Source organism: Nycticebus coucang, chromosome 2 (assembly GCF_027406575.1).
Source record: "Nycticebus coucang isolate mNycCou1 chromosome 2, mNycCou1.pri, whole genome shotgun sequence".
Classification (NCBI taxonomy): domain Eukaryota; kingdom Metazoa; phylum Chordata; class Mammalia; order Primates; family Lorisidae; genus Nycticebus; species Nycticebus coucang.
Genome location: NC_069781.1, coordinates 76,071,500 through 76,098,221, shown reverse-complemented (window position 1 = coordinate 76,098,221; position 26,722 = coordinate 76,071,500). Strand labels below are relative to the sequence as shown.

The 26,722-nt window shown below is 36.5% G+C and overlaps 1 protein-coding gene and 1 non-coding gene across 4 annotated transcripts in view; one reads left to right on the top strand and one right to left on the bottom strand.

The window, feature by feature from the left end:
* Window positions 1–26,139, bottom strand: part of PUM3 (pumilio RNA binding family member 3) — a 41,545-nt gene extending 15,406 nt beyond the window's left edge. The window contains exons 1-13 of one of the 3 annotated variants that reach the window (XM_053573843.1): window positions 26,056–26,139; window positions 19,852–19,943; window positions 18,618–18,836; window positions 15,317–15,452; window positions 14,645–14,720; window positions 12,038–12,131; window positions 11,724–11,790; window positions 10,173–10,347; window positions 9,174–9,277; window positions 7,726–7,804; window positions 6,018–6,116; window positions 5,061–5,114; window positions 1,517–1,597 (exon numbers count right to left, since the gene is read on the bottom strand). In XM_053573843.1, coding sequence (XP_053429818.1) covers window positions 1,517–1,597; window positions 5,061–5,114; window positions 6,018–6,116; window positions 7,726–7,804; window positions 9,174–9,277; window positions 10,173–10,347; window positions 11,724–11,790; window positions 12,038–12,131; window positions 14,645–14,720; window positions 15,317–15,452; window positions 18,618–18,836; window positions 19,852–19,933 — 1,266 coding nt within the window. In that variant the 5' untranslated portion in view covers window positions 19,934–19,943; window positions 26,056–26,139. Of the gene's footprint in view, window positions 1–1,516; window positions 1,598–5,060; window positions 5,115–6,017; window positions 6,117–7,725; window positions 7,805–9,173; window positions 9,278–10,172; window positions 10,348–11,723; window positions 11,791–12,037; window positions 12,132–14,644; window positions 14,721–15,316; window positions 15,453–18,617; window positions 18,837–19,851; window positions 19,944–22,406; window positions 22,746–25,685; window positions 25,974–26,055 lie in introns of those variants that run through there. The other 2 variants (XM_053573862.1, XM_053573853.1) reach the window with 2 other exon arrangements.
* Window positions 563–682, top strand: LOC128580304 (small nucleolar RNA SNORA32). Its single transcript, XR_008378603.1, has one exon. It is a non-coding gene; the product is annotated as a small nucleolar RNA SNORA32 (small nucleolar RNA).
* Window positions 26,140–26,722: the final 583 nt, after the last annotated feature.

Genomic DNA, 26,722 nt, shown 5'->3' with positions numbered 1-26,722 from the left:
CCCATGTGTATCAAACAGAAAGGATGTGTAATTTTCAGATGAATAACCTATATCTATAAGATTATAGGGTCACTGCTACTAATGTTGCATTTTCTTCTCCCCACCCCACAAAATCTCTACCATATATCCAATATCACCTGCACACTAAAAATAAAGGAAGGGAAGAGAAAAGGATCACAGAAACAGAAAAAGAAGCTATCAGGGCAGGATGAAGGAAACAGAAATAGTTAACAGTGCAATTTGTACTATGGAGTAGTTTCTCTAAGTGGACAGCTCAGTTTTTCTAATGGCCAAGTTTAAGAATATCCAAGTATTACCTACCACATTATGGTGATGACACTGGCCTATAAGAAATTGTAGCCTGAAATGTAAAAAGCTAGTATTTCAATTTCAGTAATAACTTTTATTATGACTCTACAAAAGCTCTAAAAAGCACTACAATTCAGTCTTATGAGGTTTTCTTTTCCATCAGCTCAACTCAGCACAGATACATGGATAAACTAGGTAACTGTACAGAGACGGCTTCTCTGTATGGAGAAAGAGAGTTAAAAAGGCCATGGCTTGGTCATTACCAAGGCTTTTAGAATGCAGTTTCTCAATTGCTGTGGACATGACCATAAAAAAACTTCCACTAGGTTTTCTATCTGCTACTTTGGTAGCACTCAGCCTACTGGGGACATTGTATTAACCCTTTATTAGACTACGGTTTTCCCTCCGTTGCCTGCGTGTGACACTGTCCAAGTGGAAATACAAAGCAAGCAACTGTGATTGTCTAATAGGTTTTACAGCAGGAACAGTGCATGCCTGGATCTCTTGCTAACTGTTCAGGACAGCTAATAAATAGGTGGTTTGTAGAGCTAAGGGAGGCTTGTTTTATATGATCATCTTTGGAGATATAAACTTTTGTTATTACGTAGGGCTAACAGGACAACTGTGGATTGAGGGTCTGTTCATTAAAAAGGGCTGTCTTGAAAGTAAATCTTCGGTGACTCCAGCCATTGAGATGGACAGCAGAAGGAGAATCACATGTGAAATTCCTCGAATAAAAATTTATTAATTTTTCCTCCTGCCATAATAAAAAAAAACAACTTTTACACCAAAAAAAAAAGGCCATGGCTACCCTCTGTCTGTATATGAGTTCTGGAATAACTGAGGAATTATACTATGTTAACCAATTTCTGATCGTATCTAAGTATTACTTTGCTAATATTTCATATTTTAGAATCATGCATGGTCTAAAAAGCCACGTTGACCCTAATCCAAAGTAAAAGTGTTAAGTTTTAATTTAACCATAGTGTTTCAAAATAATAGTATTAATATCAAGTTACAAAGTTATGATTTATACAGGAAAAACGCAAACCTCCAAAATAAGACTTAACTGATAACTAAAAAATAACAGCAAGTAATGGCAGAAAGCACAGATGAAAGTCTTTACGCATGCATATATGAAAGCAAATGCAAACCCAGAATTAGTCTATCAATGTAACTTAAATTCAAAACCCACAGGATTACTTACTGATATGATAATCTGCTTCACAAGCTTGGTGTCATCAATGCAATCGAATGCCGCCAGTAAAACCAAATGGGAGTATTGGCCCTGCAAGAATTAGAAGCTCATAAGGGTTTAAAAAAAAGCACAGACTTCCACTCTTACTTCACCCATGCTGTCCTTTTACTGACGTTGTCAACACGGACACTTGCCTGACATAAGGAAGATGAACAAAAGCTATTCAAATGGGCTTCCACTCTTACTACAACCTAGTTAATTATATTCTAGAGGTACGCGTAATTAAAAAAAAAAAAGAAAAAACAGAAAAGCACATTCTTTATTACTACACAGCCCGAGACTAACCATGACATAACATCTGTTTAAACAGACCTGTTAATGAATGGCAGGAAAGTTGAAGTGGTAAGATTAAAGGGAAAAAAACTGCCATATATATTTTTTCCATATACATATATATATTCACATATCAAATATTCCAATCATGAAAAAGAAAATATATAAATGCAGATATAATTTTATGTACATACTCTACACATATATTTAAAAAAACATACAAAGAAAATCCTGGAAGGCAAAACAATGTAATAGTCATCTATGGGTTAAAGAATTACAAATGATTTTTCATTTTCTTTTGTAACTGTCCAATTACTTAAAGATGATCCTAAATAATTAGACTACGAATACTGAAAAAATAAACTAGAAGAGTGTAATTGTGTACTAAATATGAGAAAGAGAGAAAACGCATTGTTTTAGAACACAGAAGCACGAGATCTTATAAATACACTGTGGTTTTCACAACAGTCACCCCTTGAAATAATATAATTATTCCTATGATGCCAATACTGTTACAAACATTTAAAAAACCCCTAATTTATGTTAAAAACAAAAATCTATTTTCAGAGCTTGTGGAATTTGGGGGGGGGGAGGGTGTATCCTGGATGATGATATAAATGTCTGTTTTTAAGTTTTGATGGCGATTTGATATTTGATGACAGCGCACATGCATTCAGAGCCAGGTCTGGTGAATACAATATATGGGTAATAATTGCTAATTTAAAGTCAAAGAGACAAACAGAAAAAAAAAACAACAACAAAAAGGTCTAACACCCTTATTACATAAGGAAGAAAAATCAAAGTTAGCAAAGAACGTGAAAAGTCAGTTCACAGAAAAGAGAATATAAATGGCTTTAAATGTATGAAATAATTCTGAATGAAATAATTAGTGATAATAATTAAAACAAAAAAATACCATTTTCCATCTATCCTGTAGGCAATGGTGAAAACCTTTGACAACAGACTAATTTATCAAAGGTTTGGGGAAAAGAAGGCACACTTCCATATAGGCAAGAATGTAAAATGGTTCAACTTCTTTGGAGAACAACTGACAATATCTATAAAAATTAAAGTGTATGCATGATCTGATCCAGCAATTCTTGTTCTAAAGATTTATCCTACAGACATGCTTCCACGTTAAATACAAAGACTTAGGCATAAGGATATTCACTGACGTACTAATTATAAAAAAAACAAACAAAACTAGAAACTACCCAAGTGTCTAAGAGCCGGGACTGGTTAAATGAATTTTGGTATAGTCAAACAATGACATATTATGAAGTCAATAAGGAGAGTGCGGTAGACAGAGGTATATGTATTGAAATAAAATGGCCCCTAATATGAATTAAGGAAACAAAATGGAGAAAATGCACAGCACAAAACCACTGGTTTCAGTTTTCTTAAGTCATCTGCAAGCAAAATCAAGTGCAAAATATCTCTGGATGAATATTATGGAAGCAGATACAGAATTGAATTTAAGCAAGAAACAGACAATTCCACAAGGAACTGAATTTAAGCAAGAAACAGACAATTCCACAAGTGTACTTGGAAATTTTAACATGTTTCTCTCAGCAAATGATGATCTGAACACTATCAACCACTTTGATTGTTATAACTGGTATTTATAGAATTTGCAGAAAAACACACAAACAACTCCACAATATAAAAGGTGGCCACAATATAATGGTGCAATTTAAAATTGCATACGAACTTTATGGCCATCCTGCTTTTTTTTCAAGATAGTACATCTGTTGGGCCATAAAATAAGTCTCAGTAAATTTAACAGCCAAGTATCAATGGGGTACACTTAGAGACAAGTGAAAACAATGCCCCCTCATTAGCATATAACTGCTAAACAGACTGAAATTACATGTGGCATAGCAAGAGACTATCGATATTTGGAAATTGAACACTTCTAGACTATCAAATCCACATGTCAAGTTTATCTCCCTCCTTTAGAAATAACTCTTAGAGAGTAAAAAAGATATTATTAATTTCTTTTTCTATCACAATGCCATCCAGGGATTAGGATCTCAAAAAAGTACTGCTGAATTACCTGACATAGCCAAATTGTAAAATTAAAACAATCTAATTTTATTATTAAAAAATGTCTTACTATTAATATGTTTTCAAATTTTCTATTAACACTATTTTTACTCATTTTTAATATAAAGTATTCAAATTAAGATGTCATGCATAAAAATGTACTTAATGATGAATTATGGGTCATAAAATAATCTCATACTCTTGAAACAACTCATTAGAGAATCCCATATTTCACTCTGTTACAGGAAAGTTAGCTGCCTTCTAATGGCTTTATATTAACTCTGCAAATCTCAGCCCTATAGAAGACAACAGGTAAGTATACAATCACACAGCACCAACTGTATCTTTGTTTGAATTAACACTTCCTAGAAGTATAATAAGTAGTTCTCATTCAATTTTCCAGAGGACAAAGTAGTTGATCACTAAATGATTTAAATTCATCAATAAATTTGAAATTTACTAATGAACAAAGTCATCAGTGAAATATAAGATATAGCTCAAAAATTAAAATTATATTTATTACTATATATTCTAGTTGCAGAATTTCATAATAATACTCTGGAAAACTAATATCTATATACATATAAATATTATTTTTGAGGCAATTAATCCCATAGAAAAATCTTTATGGCCACCCTGTTTTTTCCGGGTATTATAGAATATATACAGTAACAAATACAAATTTAAGTTTTGAGCTATATCTTATATTTCACTGATTTGTTCCCACTAATTTCATTAGGAACACTGTTATTGCATTGCTAAAGTATCCCAAAGAAATATAAAATTTAACAACTTGGATTTTCCATGACCATACTGCAAATTTATTCTAAGAAGAGAGAAATTTCAATTCCTGCTATGGTTTTGATGGTAATGAAACATGGCCACTCTGGCGCCATCGTGTGTGTACACCAGGTACACCACCGCTTCGCGGATGGCTTCAATCATTGCCTAGGGAACAAATCAAATTTCTGAAATATAATCTGACATTATTTACCTAAACCCGTATATTTCATAATATATAAAAATATATGCACATAGAAAAAGACTAATAAAACAACATAATAAATTTTCTTGTTGTAACTTTCTGAGTTTTCTAAATTTTCTATAATGGACATAAGATTCATTTTCATATTAAAGATAATTAAATGAAATAAAGTAGTTTTGTTATACTTACATTAGCCACTTTTTCAACATAAGTCTTCATTGTTTTCATAATCACTTTCCTGTCCTAAAACAGAAAAATTTGTCTTGATGAACTTTTAGTTATATATTAAGGGCATTTGATAGTTTAAAATTCTATGCAATATTAAATTTTCATTTCAGTAGCATACTTTTCATTAGTGAAAATAATAGTCTTGTAGCCAGAGTGAAAAAAAACAAAACCTGCAATATAATATATAAGAAGTCCTCTCAGAGCTATTATAACCTTGAATTTGTATATGTTAATTCATTCAAACATAAATATGGAGCCATAAAATTGTAGGTTAGAAGGGAAACCTAGAGAAACCTCCTCATACAATGTGATCTGAGAGATCTACAAAGGTCTGAACTGTCTTCAAATGCACAGACTCAGCCATTCATATGTATTTGTTACTATTCATATGTATTTGTTAATGAGAAAGTAGATATAATACAACTTGCCTTTTGAAGGCAAAATTATGCTGATCAAGGAAATGATCATTTCTGCTAACCTCTGCGATTAATACGGATCTTTACCTTTTCCCTCAAAGTGCTTAACACCCACAGGAGCAAATGTGTGACCAGCTGTCTGCGGTCTCCTCCTTCCTCCCATCCTTTAACATGATCATGAAATGAGAAATGACAGAGTCGATGGGTCCAAAAACCTCTATACATACATATCTATGTGTTTACTTGCATGACAGAGCTCTTGCCATCCTTTATTGAAACTTTAGGATTTTTACTAAAGCAGAAAAGGAACACTAGGCCTTTAGCAGACAGCAAATTCCTGTGAGGCCCTCAAGTACAACTTTGAGAAGATAATGTTGTTTATGCACAGTAAGGCAAACACCAAAGAAGACGTAAGACTAAAGATCTAATGACAGGCGTTAAGTCTACAGACAAGGTGTGGCCCTGAAGGGCAGCGTTCACAGGCAAGAGCCACCAAACTTACCTTGGGTGTGCCGTGCCACAGGCAGTGCATGGCCACTCTGGCGCCATCGTGTGTGTGCGCCAAGTATACCACTGCTTCACGGATGGCTTCAATCATTTCCTAGGGAACAAATCAATGCTGTCAGGGTTTTGCTTTATTTTCTTCTTGCTTTCTGCTGTTTTATCTGTCTACAGGCAGGGAGTGATCACAGAGGATGAAAGGAAGAGAGCGCAAGTAGCATCCAATTTAATTTTTAATTTTGTAGACAAACAGAAACACAGCCTTTTCCTTGAAAAATTCTTTTCTATCAAGAGCAGTAAACAAATTTTTAGCAAAAAATCATTTAATTTCCTACAAAGGAAATTAGCTTAATTAAATCTTTATTGTTCATTTTCAATATTATTTACATTTGCAAAGCCTATGCACACAGGATGTAAATGAGTTCTAGTGGCTAACAGCTGTAGGGCCCTATTTTAGTCTATTCCCAACTTAAAAATGTATATTAAATAATAAATGTAAAGCTTCATACCAGGAAAAAGGGCAGGTATCAACTAGGTGCCAGTTTCAACAACAAAGAAGAAGCGATGTCACCCTCAAATATCGGACCATCCTTTCCCAAGCGGAATCTCAAGAACACAGCCTTCAACTAACATCCCTGGACTTAGGAACCTCTTCAAAGCTATCCAGTTGGAGAGTTATACAGATATTCCAATTATGCTTTCATCATCCCCAAAGGTTTTTCTTTTTAAGTCTCTCTTTTGAAAATGTCCCCAGTGCCAGAAAAGATAATTTGTCTCATTACTTTACATTCACACGAAGTTCCAAATGATTTTGCGCTGTTACTAAAATATTCGACACTAAAAAGATACTTTCTACCAGTGAAATATTCAAATGATCACTTTATCAGTTCTGAACACATAGCCCTCTCTCAGTGAATCTAGACCTGTGGGGTACTGGGTTCTACAGAAAATGAAGAGAAATCCTCAAAACAGAAGATACTGTTATGGTCACTGAACCATAAGCGTAGGTAGGTAGCTACTCTTGGGATATTAGATTGTATGTCAATTTTGAGAGGTTCGAAATTCCAATCAATGTATAATCTGGTATATGTATTTAAAAAAGGCACTTCCATTACTTTAGTTTTCCTTTGTGATTAGAGAATGAGAATAAATGCCAATGAGCTCCCTGTATGATGAGACTACCAAAGTTCTGGAAACCAAATGACAAATACTCATTTGTATTCCTATCATTGACTTGAAGTGCACTGCAATTTACCTTCACTCTCTGTTCCTTCTCCTTTTATCATATAAGACCAGGTTTTCATAGTCCATTTAGTTTACATAAGTATCCTCCCCTAACCTTTTAATGCCAACAATTTTAATTTTTTTTGCATTGGCACACCTAAATTTAAAGCCACATGAACATTCCTCCATGTGTTAATTAATTTTCAGATTAGGTTAGCTAAAAGACACTCTATGGATTATAATTAAAATACATTAAAATAAAATCAATGTAATTAGTAAAACCAGGGTCAATTCCATTATTTTCTGGAAAAAGCCTAAATGGGATTAACAGACTTGTCCAAAGGAAATTCACTGAATTATCTCTTCTAAATAAGAAAGCAACTCTCTAAAATTTCCAAAAGATAATGTACTTCAAAGTAGTATTTCATACTTCTATTCTGCTCTTCTTCCATGCTTTGGTTTAAAAACAAAAACCAAAAACTTACTGATCTGAGTTTGGGGGGTGCATAGGTAAAAAAATCCAAGAATACTTTATGCACCAATGAGTGCTTAATCACAGCTTCCCTGAAAATAGAAAAACATAAAAAACACATCAGATCTGGCACTACCTTCATACAGAAACAGGTATCTAAACAAGTGAAACAGTTCTACTAAATATAATTTGTCATAAGATAAATTATATTTTTTAGCAATACTAAGATTAAAAAAAAATTAGGCTGTAAAATTGATTTAGCACCATTTACAACCTAGATCAAAGTACTAATTTCTAATATCTAATCAGCAAGGATAAAGCTGCCATTCGAAATAATGCTCTGCTCTCTTGAATAAGGACATCTACATTTTTTTCTCTGGCAGTGGACACATGATTGTAAATCCACACGTGGATCTATTTTTTGTACAGCAGTTTTCTTTCTGTCATGCACCCTTCACAATGCATTGGGTTCATAGAATAACTTTAGCATAATTAAAGCCTGAATGGACCAAAACAGTGTCAGTGATTGCAATGACACCTACTTAATCCAAGCCCTCTAGGGGCTAGAGTGAACAAAGCACTAAAGATCCTATCAGGTATCCAAGTAGACAGTCAAAACTAATGCTGCATTTATGGGCAAAGCCCTGTTCTGAGTGTTTTGAAACTATGGAGCCATCTATTCTTCATAAAATCTTATAAAGTCTGTGCTATTATTAGCCCAATTTTACAAAGACAGAAACTGAGGCGCACACACACGTTAAGCTGTGAAAGGTTACACAATAACTGGGACAGAAGCACAAGGACTCACACCCAGGCTGTCTGGTCCCAGCAGCCAGGCTCCTAATCGTTCCATTACAAATGCCAAGTAGCCACATGCATAGACTTCTAAGTCTTACACTCCATTTTAAATAACAGATTTAACATACATGGCTTCACCTTAACATTTTATCTGGGGAAAGAATGTTTCATGCTTATAAAAAGTATATAAACCACAATTGTATGTTACCATTTTACAGGATATAACATCAGAAAAAGAGATCTCCTTTTGCACCAAGAATGGTTTCAAATAAGAAATGTTATACTCAGATTAATAAAAGTAAGGAAAAAATATCCACTTCTCTGGGCAAGGGTTATATAAAATGCTCTTACTTCAAATGCCATTTTTTTTTTTGTAGAGACAGAGTCTCACTTTTTCACCCTTGGTAGAGTGCTGTGGTGTCACACAGCTCACAGCAACCTCCAACTACTGGGCTTAGGTGACTCTCTTGCCTCCCGAGCAGCTGGGACTACAGGTGCCCGCCACAACGCCCGGCTATTTTTTTGTTGTTGCAGTTTGGCTGGGGCCGGGTTTTGAACCCGCCACCCTCGGTATATGGGGCCTGTGCCCTACCCACTGAGCCATAGGCGCCACCCCCTTCAAATGCCATTTGTTAAGAAAAAAAACAAAAACAGCTTTCTTACTTTTGGGCCATTGGAGTTAGAATCTGTTTCATTTCATCCATAATAAGCTCTAATTTTTCTGGCTGCATCTCTAATACTTTTTCCAGAGTTGAGTGATCTGCTGTCTGCAAACAAACAAACAAACAAAATTAAACCCCTATAAATTTAATCTCTTCATGTCAGGAGAAAAGTCATCATAAACATTTTAAACAAGCTTAAATGAATTTAAGATTTCCCATATTTACATAACGAAGTTCCACTGTATATGTGCTCATGAGATAATTCCTTTATTAACTGATTTTCAACTTAAACATTTACCAGTGTATCTAAAGAGCTAAGCAAACACCAACCAAATCAACCAGACAATGGATATTTGCTAATCATAACATCAAGCTCAGAAATTCTTGCTACCATGCATTTTGTAATTCATAAGAAGTAAAGCAACAGGTTCAATTCACAAATGTGTGCACTTGTGTCCCAGGGTTTAATCCTTTGACTATTGTAGTCCCATTACTGGTCCTTTCAGAGTCAATCCCTGTATTCTATGCAAAGGGTGAGTCTCTCTACTCTCCTTTCTCTCTGGATACAATCTGGAGAAGGAAAATGCACACACATGAAGAAATACAGAAGGTAGCAAGAGAAAGCCCAAGGCATCTCAGCCAGAGCCAGCTAGTGGGTGGTGACAAAGCTTTGCTAATTATTGCAAGTTTTCTTTCCTTAGTCTGATGGTAGTAATGCAAGTATTGAAACATTACACACAGAGCACTTGGGAGGGAGTAACCAAAGTAGTTTGATTTAAAGGGGATTTAGAGGCATTCTCGGTGAGAATGAGAAACCTAAGTATGATCACTTGCTCACTACAACACAGACAAAATAATCTGAGAGAATAAAGTGTCTAAGAGGGTCTCTTCAAGGACCAGTTAAAGTAAACATTCTAAAATCGGGGCGCTGGAAGTGAAGGAAACACACACAGAAAAAGTATTATTAAAAGAGCTAGAGAAACACTTGTGGAAGTACCACCTTGTACAGCTGGAATGTGTTCCCGTAGAGCTCTTCCGTCAGCATGATCCTCTGCTCCAAAATGGCTTTGTCATTGTATGCGTACTCCACGATGGCTGAGGCTTCCGCATGCCGCAGCAGCTTCCTCACATGGCCTTTAAAGCTTCGGATTATCTCTGCAATCTGTGGTTTACTTCTAAACCCAACACAATTGTGGAAAAAATAAATGATGGAAGGAGAAATCTGACAATAACAAATAACTTACTTCTCCCAAGGCCAACTCACCAATATGGGGTGGGGGTGGGGGTGAGGGTGATTCTCCCATAGCGAATCACTTCTAAGTAGGAAAATTGAACTGCCCTGTATTTCCACCTCGAGCTTTAAGTGACTCAGCAGCCAGCCTGCCTAGGTTTGAAACTTGTCTCTGCTTACCAACTGAAAGACCCTGAACAAGTTATTTAATCTCTCTGTGCCTCAGCGTCTTCATTTATAAAACAGACATAAGGTTGCTCTGAGGACGAAATGAGCTAAGATGTATCAGGAACTGTACTCTGCACATAGTACATGCTCAATAAATGCCAGTTCCTATATGTTCAGCTTGAAAAAAGGTAGGGTAGGAAAAGGGAGAAAAGAAAAGATGCAGAGAAATAAGAAATCATATTCTAGGATTCTCTTTGAAAACAGAAATTAATCACAAGTATTTATACTATATCCTAAAAAAAAGAAGCGACTGATAATCATAGCCAGGAATATAAAGTAACAGAATTTTTATGCATCCTACATTTTTTGTTGATGGTTAAATGTTCTGGTACATTATTATACTCAAAAAGATGGCTCAAGTACCAATTCTACCTCATTTAGGAAATAGTTCCATCTTGACAGTTCCTAAGCCCGGACCTCAGCTCAGTTTATTCACTTATCCCTCCTGACCCTCTACCTCTAAGCAGTGGTAACTAATGACAAGTTAATTATTCCATTTCTCTTCTACCACAGCTTCAAGATATAAAAATATGCCTGTAAGAATGGCATAGTGTAATTTTACACTAATTCCAATAATTGTTTTTTTTTTTTTTTTTTTATTGTTGGGGATTCATTGAGGGTACAGTAAGCCAGGTTACACTGATTGCATTTGTTAGGTAAAGTCCCTCTTGCAATCATGTCTTCCCCCAGAAGGTGTGGCACATACCAAGGCCCCACCCCTCTCCCTCCTTCCCTCTCTCTGCTTCCCCCTGCCCCCGTGACCTTAATTGTCCTCATATCAAAATTAAGTACCTAGGATTCATGCTTCTCCATTCTTGTGATGCTTTATTAAGAATAATGTCTTCCATTTCCATCCAGGTTAATATGAAGGATGTAAAGTCTCCATTTTTTTAATAGCTGAATAGTATTCCATGGTATACATATACCACAGCAATAATTATTTTTAAGGTGATACTCCCTTGGAACATCATAAACATCTGTTGAGGGCTATTACTATGACCACAGATTTTATAAGATGTGAGTACAGTCAGGATCTATGCCTCCAAAAAATAAAGAAAGAGGTCTTTTACAAATAGGTCTTTTACAACTTACCCATACATGAGAAATTTCTTAACAACATTTCTGGAATATTTGGCTTTACTTAATTCAACCAAATCATCTGAAAAACAAAAACACATTACAATGATTTGATATCTTCATCTCAGTTCTCCAGAAACAAAGGGGAACAATTAAATAAATGTATAATTCTAGGAACACAAGTCAACTCAATTTCTTCCAAGTAAAGGAAACATAAAAATAAGAAAGGTCCCACAGAAGACACATCTCAACAAAATTTCCTAGGACAGTCCTGGGCCAAGAGCAAACAAGTGACTTACAACAATTAATCTTCAATATACAATACATACCTCGCAATTCTTGGAAGGCCTGTTTTCTCTGTTCTTCATTACCATACTGAATATAACACTGGATCACACGAGTTGAATCATGTGCAAATGCAATCTGAAGGAAAGAGTTTGAGCCTTTAGACTATTTTCTGAAGAGTTATGCTTCTTGCTGTTTCTGTTTTATTGCAACCTCTTTTAGAATTCCTTGTTAGAAAAATGGTAGACTCTTCACAAATAAAATCAAACCTAGCCTACTTGGGAGTAAAAATACTTGATTCATTTGTACAGAACATCACACTCTTTGGTTTAGCTGCCTATCATATTTAATAAGGACAATTAATAAAGACACTGAGGTAGATACAGGTTTACCTACTTCACAAAATTCCTACCTTAAACCCAAACCATCTAATGAATATATGGACCATACTTCTCATTTCTCTGGAAGTTATCTTTCTGAAAAGAGAAGCATTCTAGTTTAAAAAGTCTACTGTTCTATGATTTTAATGTAAGTGATCTAAGAATATTTGGCTTTGGTGAGTAAAGGTATAGATGGGTATGAGATCTAAAAGTCTTGCTACACAGAGTAGAACTCCATAATTGCCCACCTCCCAACACTGACCATCTCCTCAAGTTGACCTAATTTTCATAGACTGGACATGCATCACATGTACATATCAGTACAACAGGCCTAGTTCCTTATGTTGACCACTTCCATATGTTGACTAGTTTGTTACATTTCCTTGGGTGGTCAACTTACAGAGGGTCTAATGTATAACTATATACATACACATTGGTAGTTAGATTTTAAGTTAATCACCCATTTCTCATATTTTCATTATAACCCCTATATACATGAAGTCAGATAATTAAGTTCACAAATTATCATGTTAGCTCATCCTAACAAAGAGCTACACACCTCATTGCTGAATATCATCATGGTCACCTTCAATGTACTCCCCTTGGGAAGCTATGCACTGACACCAGCGCCCAGTCTACCCTTCAAAGCAATTTTAAAATTCTTTTTCTGGAATGGCCATCAGAGCTGCCCTACGAAGTCCAACAATTAAGTTTGTGAACCCGCCGCTTATGTTAGCAGCATTGTACAACAACTTGGGAAGGTTTCACATTGTCTGTGCATCAGTGTCTCATAGCTGTGTTCGTGTTGATTAGTGGTGGTGTCTTGCTGAGTGCTGTTCGTTATTGCTGCATGCTTTTGTGCGTCATACTGTGATAGCTCTGACAGTCATTCCAGAAGGAGTTCCAAAATTGCTGTGAAGGGTGAAGTGGGCACTGGCATCAGTGCAGAGGTTCCCAAGGGGAGTACTATGCAGCTGACCATAGTGATATTCAGCAGTGAGGTATGTAGCACTTTTCCTAAGATGAGTTCATGAACTTACTTGTCAGACCTCATACAGGGTGGCCATAAAGGTTGTGTGCTATTTTAAATTGCATACTATTTTAAACTGCACAGAAACTTTATGGCCACCCTGTATAACCAGTTATATTTCTGGAAGAGTTATTGTGTTTCAAATCTGATCCTCTAATCCATCCCCCTCCCTACTGGAAGGGAGGGATCAATTGGTCACTGATCAATTTTTTAGAGCAAATCCACAAATCATCAGACATGCAAAATTATTTTTACTATGCACAGTACAGTCTACTTCAAGAGGGCTTATTCACTGCTCATTGTCTTTAAAACTGTTTAATTCCAAAAAATCATAAAAGTGACAATAACACTTCCATCAAGGTCATGGATTTCAGAATTTAAGGGAGATTTGTAAGACATCCTTAAACTTCTTTTTTAAAAAATAAGGCTATTTTTGTGCATATAGTGAGAACCTACTATATAATCAATATACTGTAGTTAGAATATATTTTTCTTATTTAGAACCAAAGCAACCACTTATTAGTCCCACTTTCAGAAAAGAAAAGTAAGGCTATCAGAAGCAACTAGCTATCCTGAGACACTGAGGAAAAACTTAACTTCTCCAAGCCCCCAGATAACAGGGATAAGGACATCAGTCAAATGAGATGACAGGTGCACGGGTTAGCACAACTCCAAACACACAGTAAATAATCAATAGGTTATTGCTATTGTTAAAAACCACAGATATTTTGAGGATCAGAGTCAGAATATGAACACCAGACAAATTTCCAAGTCCATGGTTATCCAGCTGTGACCTAAGGTAGTCAAGAAAGAATATTGAGTATGGAACATCTACAAATTGAGGCTAACTGACAATTGCTAGACTTGCGGAATTTATACGAAAGAATCAGCTGAGGACTTGCTGTTTCAAGACATTCCCTCAAACTGTTAATACATGTATACAGCATCTGGTTAGTCCCCTGCATATTGTTTGGCAAAGGCTGCCCCTGAAGGAGCCCTAAAACTACTGTCAGCAACTTAGAACATATTGTAGTACGTGGAGTTCAGAGCAAGACAGTGAACAAATATAACTCAACTAATAAAATCTCCTCTAGATAACGTTAAGAGAACACTGATTTATTTGAAATAAATTATACACTGGAAACAATGACAAATTCATCTGTCATAAATGCTCCACTACCCTTCCCTGAGAGTGAGGCAATTTCAATTGTTCAAAATTGCAACAGTATGCCCCAACTTACAGTTTTAATTTTCCCTTGGATCAACTTCTGCAAGTCATTCATTAACTTTACTCTTTTCTCTTTGTCACAGTCTTTTCTACAAATGAGAAAAGAGAGAGGAAAAATGGTGGAAGAAGTTATTTTAAACGCACAGAGCTAAAAATGCTACCAGCGTATGTTCACATAGTTCAGCACGATTTTCTTTTCGAAGGTAGCAAACCCCTGCCATTAAATTACTATTTCAGAGCAGCCAGACAAAAGTAATTTTCTCAAAGGCAGGAACTCATCTCACAAGGTATAATTTTATGCATCAATCCAAATCTTAACAGCCAGAAACTTCAGAAGTAAAGAAAATACTGAAACAAGTCTAAGATACCAAATACTTCAGTATCTCAAAACCTAGCTGATAAGAAATTGCCCTTCATTTTCTCAGAAATCTCTCCAGAAGAATGTCAAATGTATTTTAACCTCACACATTTTCATAAGCATATCTGACGCCATCACAATGATTCCACACATTTCTGCAATGGGCAGATATCCAAGCACTGATGCTTATAGCAGGGTGTTATGAGTAGTTCCTAAATAACCCAAGTGCTGTGTCATTTATTTTAGGACATTTCACTATTTACAAGATATACCATTAGTTTTTCTGTCTCAAAGGGGTTAATAAAGATGCCGTTAAGTAGGTGTTACCTTCTTAAAATCTCCCAAATCTGCTTTGCTCGAACAACAATGTCATAGTTGGTCTTATCGCTGAGTTGCCTATTCTGTTTCAGTTCTTTCTTCTTCTTTTTGAAGTCATCCCATTTGGGTTTCTTGATTGCTGATTCTAGTTACAGAAATTATTTTCAATAACATTTAACATTCTGAGTGCATAAACAAATACAAATCAGGTACAAAGGGCAATTACTAATCAGGATTCCCATTGTGGAATCTAGAAAGGAGAATATATAACTCCCTACAGACTGGTATTTTACTTCATTTTCTGAGCAGTTCATATATATCAAATTTGGTTAAAACCAATCATTCCCTTAACTGCTCTTTAGTGATTCTTAACAGAATACCTATAAGAAATTAAGGATATTGAAAGGATTATAAAAGCTTCTGCAACATTTTAAGTTTTTTTCAACTGTAAAATAACTACTTTAAAAATTAAGACCATTGGATTTTAGGTATAATCCATTTCCAATGAAAACAAAAATTAGTCCAAATTAAAACAGGAAAAACAATTTCAAAAATTCCCTGTTCTGAGTGCTGTTGTCCCCTTCTCTACTGGGGAAACAAAGGCACCAAGCAGCTAAGTATTTGTCCAAGTTCACACAACTAACAGGGCTTAGAGCCAGGATTCAAATTCAAACCCAGCAACAATCCTTTGCTGTCATAACCAAAATCTCCAGGTTCTCCATGGAAGTTCTCTATAACATCTCTAGTGATGCTATTAAGGTTGAGTATCTTTCTATTGCTACACTTTTGTCCTCAAATCCAAGCAACTTACCAATTGAGCCAATGAGACTAAACAAAGAAAGAACAACTTAATAAAGTGGGCATTATTTACATGAGTATTCTACAGGAAACTCTTTGGCAAATTTGTTAGATCTAAATATTTCCCTTTTTCTAATTCTAAAAACTTGGAAAAATGCAAAAAATAATTCCCTATAAAATCAATACCTAGCCATAACCGCTGTTGTCCTTTTTGCCCTTTCCCCATGCATGTATTTGAAGTAAATTATTATTATTATTATTTTTTTTTTATTGTTGGGGATTCATTGAGGGTACAATAAGCCAGGTTACACTGATTGCAATTGTTAGGTAATATTTGAAGTAAATTATACACTGGAAACGATAACAAGTTCATCAGTCGTAAATGCTCCACTACCTTTCCCTGACAGTGAGGCAATTTCAATTGTTCTAAGCTTTAAAAATTCAGAATCTGTATGTTAACATTATTATATTTTATCTTTTCATGAAACTAAATATCTTTTAAGAACATAATTCTTGATAATAGAACACTATACTAGTGTAATGCATTTAATTATTCTCCTTATTGTTTACTTATTTATTCCATGCCTGGAATATATAGAGGACTATTGGCAATGGAGGGCATATTTACCATTAATATTGGGGTATCCTCTACTACACAGCAGAGGATAATAACTGATTCCAAGCTAATTTAATTCCACAAATATTTGGGCATTCCAAATAAGCCAAGCTACAAGTATCAGTTTTAGGGTTGGCTAGTATCTAAGTTCTCTCAGTTTCTGGTTAGAAAAAAAGAGAAAATAAAATCAAGAGTTCCATTTTGAAATGTTAGGAAAGTATCTCCCATCACAAAATGTTAGGAACATACCTTCTATAGCAAAAAAAAAAAAAAAAAAAAAAAAATCAAGGCTGTAGCATGACCAGATCTTAGGACGAGAATAAATGTGTATGTTTAAAATGCAGCTGTCAAGAGCTCCAGGGAAAGGAAGATTTGGGATCTATTAGAGAGGCTACAAGAGAAATTATGGGGTGGGGAGATGAGGGTGGAAAAAGAAAATTAAGAGAAAAGATGGGAGCTGAAGCAGGAAAGCATCCTGCAGGCCTATGAAAAACTGAAATTCCCCCTCCTTGCTCTCTCCCCACCTCCCTGTCTTCAGGCTGCTGCCCTTCCAGTGAGTAGCCCTCAGGCAGAGTAAAGAACAAGAACCAGGACTAGGGGACTGGACTGAGAAGGCCCCATGGCTGTGGTTTCAATTGGCAGTATGCAGTAGTATTAGGACATGTTGTGTTGGAGAAAAAGAGAATGAAAGAACCAGAAAATTCTCAGCACATTGCAGAGAAGGTAAAGATACAAGGTCAGACAATTAAGCTCCCAGACTCATCCTAGAAAAAGTGCTGTGACTTCACTGCTGACTATCACCATGGTCGTCAGATGGCCAAGGGGAGTACTTCAAAAGTGACCATAGTGATATTCACCAATGCTGTCCATATTACTTGTTCCAGGATGTTAATAAACTTATTGTCAGACCTGGACAATGAGCACTCAGATGGCCATTCCAGAAAAAGAGTTCCAAAATTGCTTTGAAGGGTTGACTAGGAATTGGCACCAGGGCATATCTTCCCCAGGGGAGTAGTGATATTCAGATATACGTAGCACTTTTTCTAAGACGAGATCATTAACTTAATTGTCCAACCTTGTGTGTCAGTAGCTGTAGACCAGCGAGGGACAATGCATAACGGGCATGCTGTACAATGGAGACAAAGCTCTAGGTTAGAAATGGCCCACTGAACCCTGCGACGAAGAGATCAGCAGTTTGTTTCAATAGACAAACAGAATCTCTAACAACACTGCCAATCAGTGAGCAACTTGTCCTGCACCAATTAAAATCAAATCTCCCTTGTATACACTGTAACTTCTCTGGAAAGGCTACCGGATCTGAGCCATCTGTGGGTTGATTATATGATTATATCAGACTTGCCTAAGCTCTGTGAGGGCAGGGTCTATATAAGTCTCTTGTTCACTAAGTTATCTTCAGCCAGATGCTTACCTGAGACACACTGGTTCTTTAAGGCTGATTTCTGTGATTATTAGGTGGAACTTATATCCTTACTGATTCCTTTTCTTTCTTTCTTTTATTTTCCCTATCTTCAGGCACAATGCATAGCTAATTCAAACCTTTGTTTAAAAATGAATAAATTAATCTTAGCCTACAAAAATGAATGTTTTCTTGAGGCTCCACTGTATGAAGACAATACAATTTAGCTTAACTCCATGGCTAAGGTAATTCAGAAAGGGTCTAAAAAATAAGGAGTTGTAAACACTAAAGGAAATTCTGACCAGAAAAGATGCTATGTTGTTTATTCAACCTTATCTACCTTTCCCTCCTCTCATCCCAAAATGTCCCCTGTCAAAGAACAAGAATGGGAGGTCTCCAATTCATTTTCAGAGTCCCTGTGCACAATGGTTCAGGCACTAGCTCAGGTAGGAAAGGCCTCTGCAGAAATCAGAACTTACCATCACTTTTACCATCTGGCTGGAATTTCCTCTTCTTGCTGAATTTATTTGCCGGCTGGAATTTGTTCTTTGGTGCTTTGTCTCCTTTTTGCTTATTCTTGAACTGCCTCATACCCTTTTTCCCAGGTTTTGTGGTACTTTTCTCAAAGTTCTTAGATGTAATTTTAGATCCACCTTCCTTAGCACCTTTTCTTGGGAATGTTCTTGAAAAACCAGAGTCTAGTGACAACAATAAATAATTATTATTTCAAAGATTCTGGACCCAGATCTCTTTTATCTGCTAGATTACATTCATTATGGAAAATCATACACTTTTTAGGGAGACATCTTTGTTTACTATCAAATATGCAACATTTATCCTTTTGAATAAAGTACAATTTAAACAATCAAAAAATTTAAAAACTTTTCCCTGATTATAAAACTTTAATACAGGCTTATGATACAAAACCCAGAGAGTAGAGAAATGTATAATAAAAACTATCCATAATTCTACCACCTAGAGATAACCATTGCTGTTTGTTTCTCTAATTGTAAACCTATAGTAGAGATGAGATATTACTCACGTATCTTTGTATTCTACTTAATGACTCCGTATCATTAGTCCTTATACATAATTTTCAATGGTTCTATAACATAATAGGAGTCCAAGAATAAAATGAACACTTTTGATATTTAGAAAGTATATCATAAGGACAAAATAAAAATATTTATTTCAAAATTCCTACTTTGGAGAAGAAAATTATAAAGCCTATAATGAAATTATTTGATAAAAACCTTCTTTGATCAACAAAGCTTACAAACTAACAAATGAGATGCAAACAATAGCAGCTATGCCTTAACAACTACTGAAAGAAAAAAAGAAATGGTTTCAGAAAACATTTAGACATTTATATAGTCTCTGACTTCTTTATTTTGAAATACTGACACCTGATGGAATTAGAAAGACGTCACCATTATAAATGCTGAAGCTAAAAGTAACTGGTTTATCAGCAGTGTATATTAACTAGCCCTGATTTATTAAACATGGAAATAAAACATATTCTGGTAATTTCTTTAAATGTCTAAATTTCATGAGGAACATACTAATGCGTACACAATAACACCTATTTCCTCCTATTTTTTTTAATCCTAACCCTACCTCATGAACACTGATTAAAATATGCTACATACCTCCCACCCCCAATTATGATGGCCAACCAACCACATAGAAAACATTTTGGCTTGGCTATCTTACCATTGTTTTTATGAAATTTGTTTTTTTCTTGTGATGCCTTTGTACTCTTTCCTGTGAATTTTTTTTTCCCTTTGACTTCCATTGTGGCAACTCTGGAAAACAAAACCAAACCAAAAGGAATCAATGAATTTCTCATCAACTAAGTCATTAAACAGTCATTGCCATATTTAGTCCTTGCGTTCACAGATGAGGTAAAAATCACCTAGCACAGTATGCACAACCCCACCGTCCCCACAATCATACAATCTGAAAATGAACAAGATACCAATACAAAACCTAAGGACACGCACACATGCCAGCCAGTATGTGATGTATCTAGAGGCAACACTTCAGCAATGGCTAAAAGCAGACCATTACTGACGTTAAATGTAAGTGTTTCTGTTTTGTACCCTGGAATGACTTGGTGATGAGTAACTGTCAGTACTACTTACTATTTGATTTCTTGGTTTCTATCCTTAAAAGCCAGGAATGAACAATAGGCTGTATTTAACATATATTAATTTTAATGAAAGAAAATAAAGGATTATCTGAAAGATCCCTCTATAACACAACTAGGTAAAAAGAAAGATTACCCTCTATTGTGATTGTTTTAGAGATAGCTAAGTAACCTTCAGTGAATTTCAAAATAAGATTATGATGAAACAACAACACCGTGTTAGTTGTATTTAAGCCACACCAATTTTGAGCCCAGGGCCTGGGGGCCTCGTGAAGTGGTAAAACTTCTGCTCATTACTTCACTGTCAATCTGCTGTCTCCCCCACCTCCAGCCAACCTGCTCCTGCTGGCCCACCCAAACACACCACACATGCTGGACTGTGTTCTCTGATACCATAACTTCCAATTGCACATTTCCCCTTGAATGTTTACCTAGCTGCTCTTTGAACGAAATCAGTGCAATAGTATGTGGTGATGTGACCTTGCTGCACATACTCAGGGGTATGAATCAGAAGTTGTCATCCAGAATCACTCAAATAAAAACTTGTGGAATAACAAAAGACTCAATTCTAAGAAACAAATTCAATAAGTATGTTGTGAGTCACATACAACTCATGTGGCACACAAATGATTCTAATGCCACGTCATATGCACATAACTCAAACACAGAAAATAACAAATTTTTCCTTAAGTTAGAAAAGATCACTTTGTTTTCAAAGTTTTAACTCTGAAATTAACTCTTTAATTTTTGTAGTAAAACACCATGGCCTCATGAAATTTTCTTTTTCTAGTGTGGCAGTCAATGTGTTACTATTTCATTTACAAAATTTGCCCAAGAGGTCACTCCTATGGTATTGAGACCCCATGGTGTACAGGGCAAACAAGACATAACCCCTCATCTTCCCCAGGCCCTGGAAAGAAGCAGAATAGATCAAGAGCAAAGTCATTTGGCTCATTTTTCACTCTTCAAAGTTATATGTTCAATTCACTTCTAAAACTGACCCTAAATAATACATCTTTGGGATCCCTAGACATGATCAGTTATTTCTAGATTAGAATTTTTCATTTAGGAACTAATTTACCAGGATGCGAATAGGATAAAGTAAGGGTTCTGGAATACAATGTATTTAGGAAACAGTAAGTTAAATCTGCCGATAAGGAAAGATTTTCCAAATTCTTTAATTTCCTAATATAACTATCCATACTGGCCAAGCAAAGGCTGAAATATGCAGGATTTTCCAACCTCAGTCGAGCCACTTTTTCCTGAAACATCTCAAAGAAATGGCAAGATTCCAAGAAACATTCTGGAAAATGCTATTCTAAGTCAGACTTTACTAATATGATCCTGAAAAAAAAAAAATGGGTCTTGAATAACTCAGCTTCTTTGCTAAATTTAGGACTGAGTGACTGACTGTAGGGCCACTTTATCACTTAGTTATAGCCACCATAACCCTATATGAATCTCTTAGCTCTTCTATAGCAAGCATTATGCTTTTCTATAAATCCATTCATTTACATATTTTCTCCATGTATTTAATTCTTACTTGAAATAATTTTAGTTTTACAGAAGAGTTGAAAAGATATACTGTGAGTCCCTATATACCCTCTGCCCAGCTTCCCCTAATGTTAGTACAGTACTATTAACTAAGTACAGGGTTTTTCCACTAATGTCCTCTTTCTCTCCCAGAATACACTGAACTTAGCCATCTCCTTTCTATTTTGCAGAATATACTGCATTTGGGGTTTGTTTAGTGCTTTCTTATGATTAGACAGGGGTTATGATAGCTCTTTTAAAGAATAACAGAAGGTCCATGATACCAACATCACTTGGTCAAAGTAGTGTTTGCCAGGGTTCCTCCACTGGAAAGTTACCGTTTTCCTTATCCTTACTCTAAGTCCAGCCCAAACTCAAAGAGAGGAAAAGTAAGCTTTACTTTCCAGAGGAAGGGTATCAAAGCATTCAGATCACAAGCAATTAATAAACATTTAAATAAGATCTTCTGTGACCAGGCAAAAAGCTTGTATCTTCTTAAAGCCTCATTTTGGCATTCTTCAGTGGATCTTGCTTGTAGCAATTACTATGGTGTTTGGTGATTTCCTATTTCCTTTATTAGTTTTACCTTTAATGAAGATTTATCCCATCTTTTCCAACTATTTATTTGCATCAGTATGGGTCTCAGATATTTATTTTACTTCTTGGGTTGTAATCTAATACAATCATTATTTGTTGTTCAAGTAGTTCCAGCTTTGGCCAGTGGAAAGTCTTTGAGGAGGCTTCCGTGTCCTGGTACTTGCTCCAGGTTCATCACGCATCATCCTTTCAGCCATTTCTCCAAGGAACATTGGATGCTTTAATTGAAAATCATATTTAAAAACCAAGATCTAATGGAAAAGCAGGCACCCCATGTATTAAACACTAATTTGAAACCAGCAGATGGACAACTGTAGGCCCACACAAGAGAAAAATACATTAAATTCAAGAAGTGGGGAAGAAGGGGGTTTGGGGGCTCAGTAAGCTCCCACCTAACAGGTACAATGTAGTGGTATATGGCACACCACTTGGGTGAAGGACTCAACCACAACCAGGATGTTATGGAACAAATACAAACAATGTAACCTAATCATATACATCCTTAAACTGAAATTTAAAAAAAAGAAAACAAAAAAACAAGATCTAAATGCTAGGTGTGCTGTTGTCACTAAAGTGTCACTGCTTCTAGGCCCTTTTGGCAGACAGATCTAGTAACACACATATGTATATTAACCTGTGCATACACACATACCTGCATTTATTTCTATATCTACTATTAAAATAACATTAAGTGCACATCATTATCCCTAACTGTAATGAAGCACCACAGGTTTTATTCTAGTTATCCCCTCCCGCTCGGTTGTAACTTCTTTCTCTGACAGTGAGAAACTCACTTCCCACTATCTACAATTTATTTACACATTTGTTCAACCCTACTATAAATATGTAAGGTTGTTTCAGAACTGCTAACCTTTAATTCTGACCAACAAATTTGCCAATTACAGTACAGTGTTTATGCACTGTTTTTGTTTGTCTTTAGCTTCAAAGCATCCATTCAAAATACTTTTCCCAAAGTTACGTAGGTCAACTCCCTACTCTCACCTTTTTCAGCCAAGTTATATGTTTATAGTACAGTCTGACATCTTAGTCTGCATTCCACCCACAGAAATGCTGGTTGATTTGTTAAATCTGCATATAGTCAAGTTCCGTCTTTTTGGTGTACAATTTTATTGCTCTTGACAAATGGATAGTCATGTATCCACTACTTGGATGACAGTGGATACATGTTTCCTCTCTTATCCATGGATAAGAGAGAAAACTTATGTTTCACCACTCTAAATGGTGAAATCAACTCCTTCCCCCTTCCCAGGTTGCCACTGATAGGTTTTTCATTCCAGTTTTGCCTTTTCCAGAATGTCATCTAAATGAAATCACACAGTATATAACCTTTTGGGTCTTGCTTCTTTCACTAAGCAAAATCTATTTTGTTTGAGGATTGTGTCTGCCCCTTCATAACCTAATCATTACATTCCAAAGTATCTTTCAGAATTGTTTCCTCTTTTTTCCCTCCATTACCCCATTCAGGCTCTTGTTACTTCTTGCACTGTTTTGCCTTTAGATTCAATGTTAATCTGCTGCAATCCACTCTCTGCTGCCTCGTTAAACTTCCACTACCACACCTATGTCATGCCATTTCCACTCCCTAATAGTTTCAAAACCTTCCCACAGCCTACAGGAAATAATTCAAACTCAGATTGGCATTCACAGCCATTCAAACTTTGGCCCTCATTAGCACTCTCAAACATACCACAGGGGAGCCAATCTTACTTTCTTAAAATTCTCTTTCAGGCTCAAAACTTTAAGCTATTCTCTCTAACAACACAATTCCCACACATCCTTCAAATCCAGCTTAAGTGACATTTTCTTACAATTTCTCCCCCACATGCATTTCCATTTTTCCCAAATGATTCTTCTTTTTCTTCTAATGACCCATTTTTATATCCTTCTTAAAACATAACACTTAGAAGATTATATTGTTATTCATGGATGGTTCCACCTTTCTCCTATAAAAATTTATTGAATACCTATAACCTATGTGCTAGAAAGCTACTGAGTTGAAAAATATGGGGGAAAAAAAGAGGGTGCTCTGACAGGCAACCAGAAAATTAAAACACAATGTAATTAAGTGTTACAAGTACAGTACAACCACCAATTGACCACCTCCTTAAATTGACCTAATTTTCATGACCAGCCATGCACCACATGTACTATCAGTACAGTAGGCCTAGTTCCTTACATTGGCCACAACCATATGCTGACCACTTTGTTAGAGTCACTTGTGCAATCAACTTACAGAGGTTCTATGTATACACCAAGTGTTAAGGGAGTTAGTAGCTGAGAGCCTAACTCTGCCTTCTGAAAGGAAATATCAAAAGATTTCCCAGAGGTAGAGGGACATGTGATGGATCCTTCTTTACCTCTCACAGGAAGCTTAGGACCATGCTATAAAAGTAGTAAATATTCAATACTCAATCTCTAAATACTGGCATTCCTCAAGTCTTTGTCCTAGTGGACTTCCCTTCTTTCTCCCTACTTGTCCCTAGGTGTTGTCATTCTATTTCCTGGCTTTCTTCTATGCTGGGTATTCCCAAATTATTTCACCATTACAAACTTTTCTCCTGGGATCCAAATCTGTATATCTAACTGCTTACCCAACACCTCTGATTATGTGTCTAACAAGCACCATACACTTAATATGTCCAAAAAATAATTCTCTATATTCCCACTGCTACTCCCAAATAACGATATCCCATCTACTTTCCCCTGCCCTACTGTTCTCCACTTCTGACAACGACACATCCCATGTACTCTACTGCTAAAGCAAGAAACCTGAGAATTACCCTTGACATTTTTCTCTCATTTGTGACATTACCTTTCTTGAATCCCCCTTAGAAACACCTCTAATTCTCCAATTCCAACCCCACTATCGCCACTCTAAGGCAATCATCAATGGTTTTCTTATTAAACTTCCAAATTGAACACATTTTCTAAAGAGAACCAAGAACTATCATGTTATTCCTTTGCTTCTAAGCCTTCAGTGTTTATAAAGGTATGGGAGTATTTTCCTATTGTATAGACACCAAAAAATTCCTTACCGTGGCTTTCCCTAAGGCCACTCTATCCCTTTATCTTGTACCACTAAACACATAGCTTCCACCTCAAGACTTATTGCCTTTGCTTAAAGTAGTGCGGGGGCATCCAGATTTCAGGGTTGCCTCCCGTCATACTTTAGATCTCCTATAAGAAATAACTTCTTCAGACTTCCTCATCTTCCACCTTAGCACTTCGCTTCCTTTCCAGCACTTACAATCTGCATCTGGAGATTCAGGACAACCTGCAACCGTACATTCAGACTGTAAATTCAGCACCTAGACATGGGGTGGATGGTTGTCAAGTACAGGACAGATGGGCTGAGCAGAACAAGCACTGGCAGGGACTTTAGAGGGAAGCTAGCTCTGTCCATCCCAACATGCTGGCAAAGTAGAAGGAAGAGGGGTCGTAGTCCCGCCCCCTCGCTGGGCTTCCATCAATCTCCAAACTCCCCGGTTAGTAAAATGTTCCAGAAGACTGCCCGGTGGGGAGGTCACCCCGCACGAACCCGGGCGACCTTCTTGACTCCAGCCCCCGGCAGGGTGCAAACCCCTCCCAGGAGCGACAACTGAATCCGCCACACTTACCGCACACGTGGGGCCCAAGCCAGCTCCAGTGGCAGAACCCCGACCGCCGCTTCCGCTTCCTCGCCTTGCTCCGCCCCCCGAGTCTGCATTTTTCCAACTACCGCGGCAGAACAGGGAGTAAGAGGTGGGGCTTATCAGAAAATACGAAAGCTCGGAGTTCCATTGGTCCGCTGCTGTTTACTTCATCTAGAGACGCCAGGTCTGCGCCTCATGAGAGGTTTGGCCCTTGGAAGGATCCGTCGGGCCGATGTACGTCATCAGCTCCTGACAGTGACTTGTTAACCCTGTAGCTTCCGTGCTAAGGAAGCAATTGACGCTTCTCGCGAGGGCAGACGGGTTGCTGAAGGAGAAATCTGGCTTGTGTGGTTAATGAGAGGCAGTTAATCCTGTAGCCTGAACTAATATTAAAATAGTTAAAGTTTTAGAGGTTGCTAATTTGCATCCTTTTTGAGCATTCAGTGGAGGATTTGAGCAGTCAGTGGAGGATAAAAAAGATATTTCGGAAATCGGTGTAAGTCGTAATTTTTTTTTTCCCCCACTTGCTAGCTGTGTGGCCCTGGGCAAATTACTAAATTTCTTTGAGCTTTATTTTCCGGATCAATAAGATAGAAATAGTTAAATCATACATGTAAAGCACTTAGCATAGTGAATGATCATGAAAAGCTCT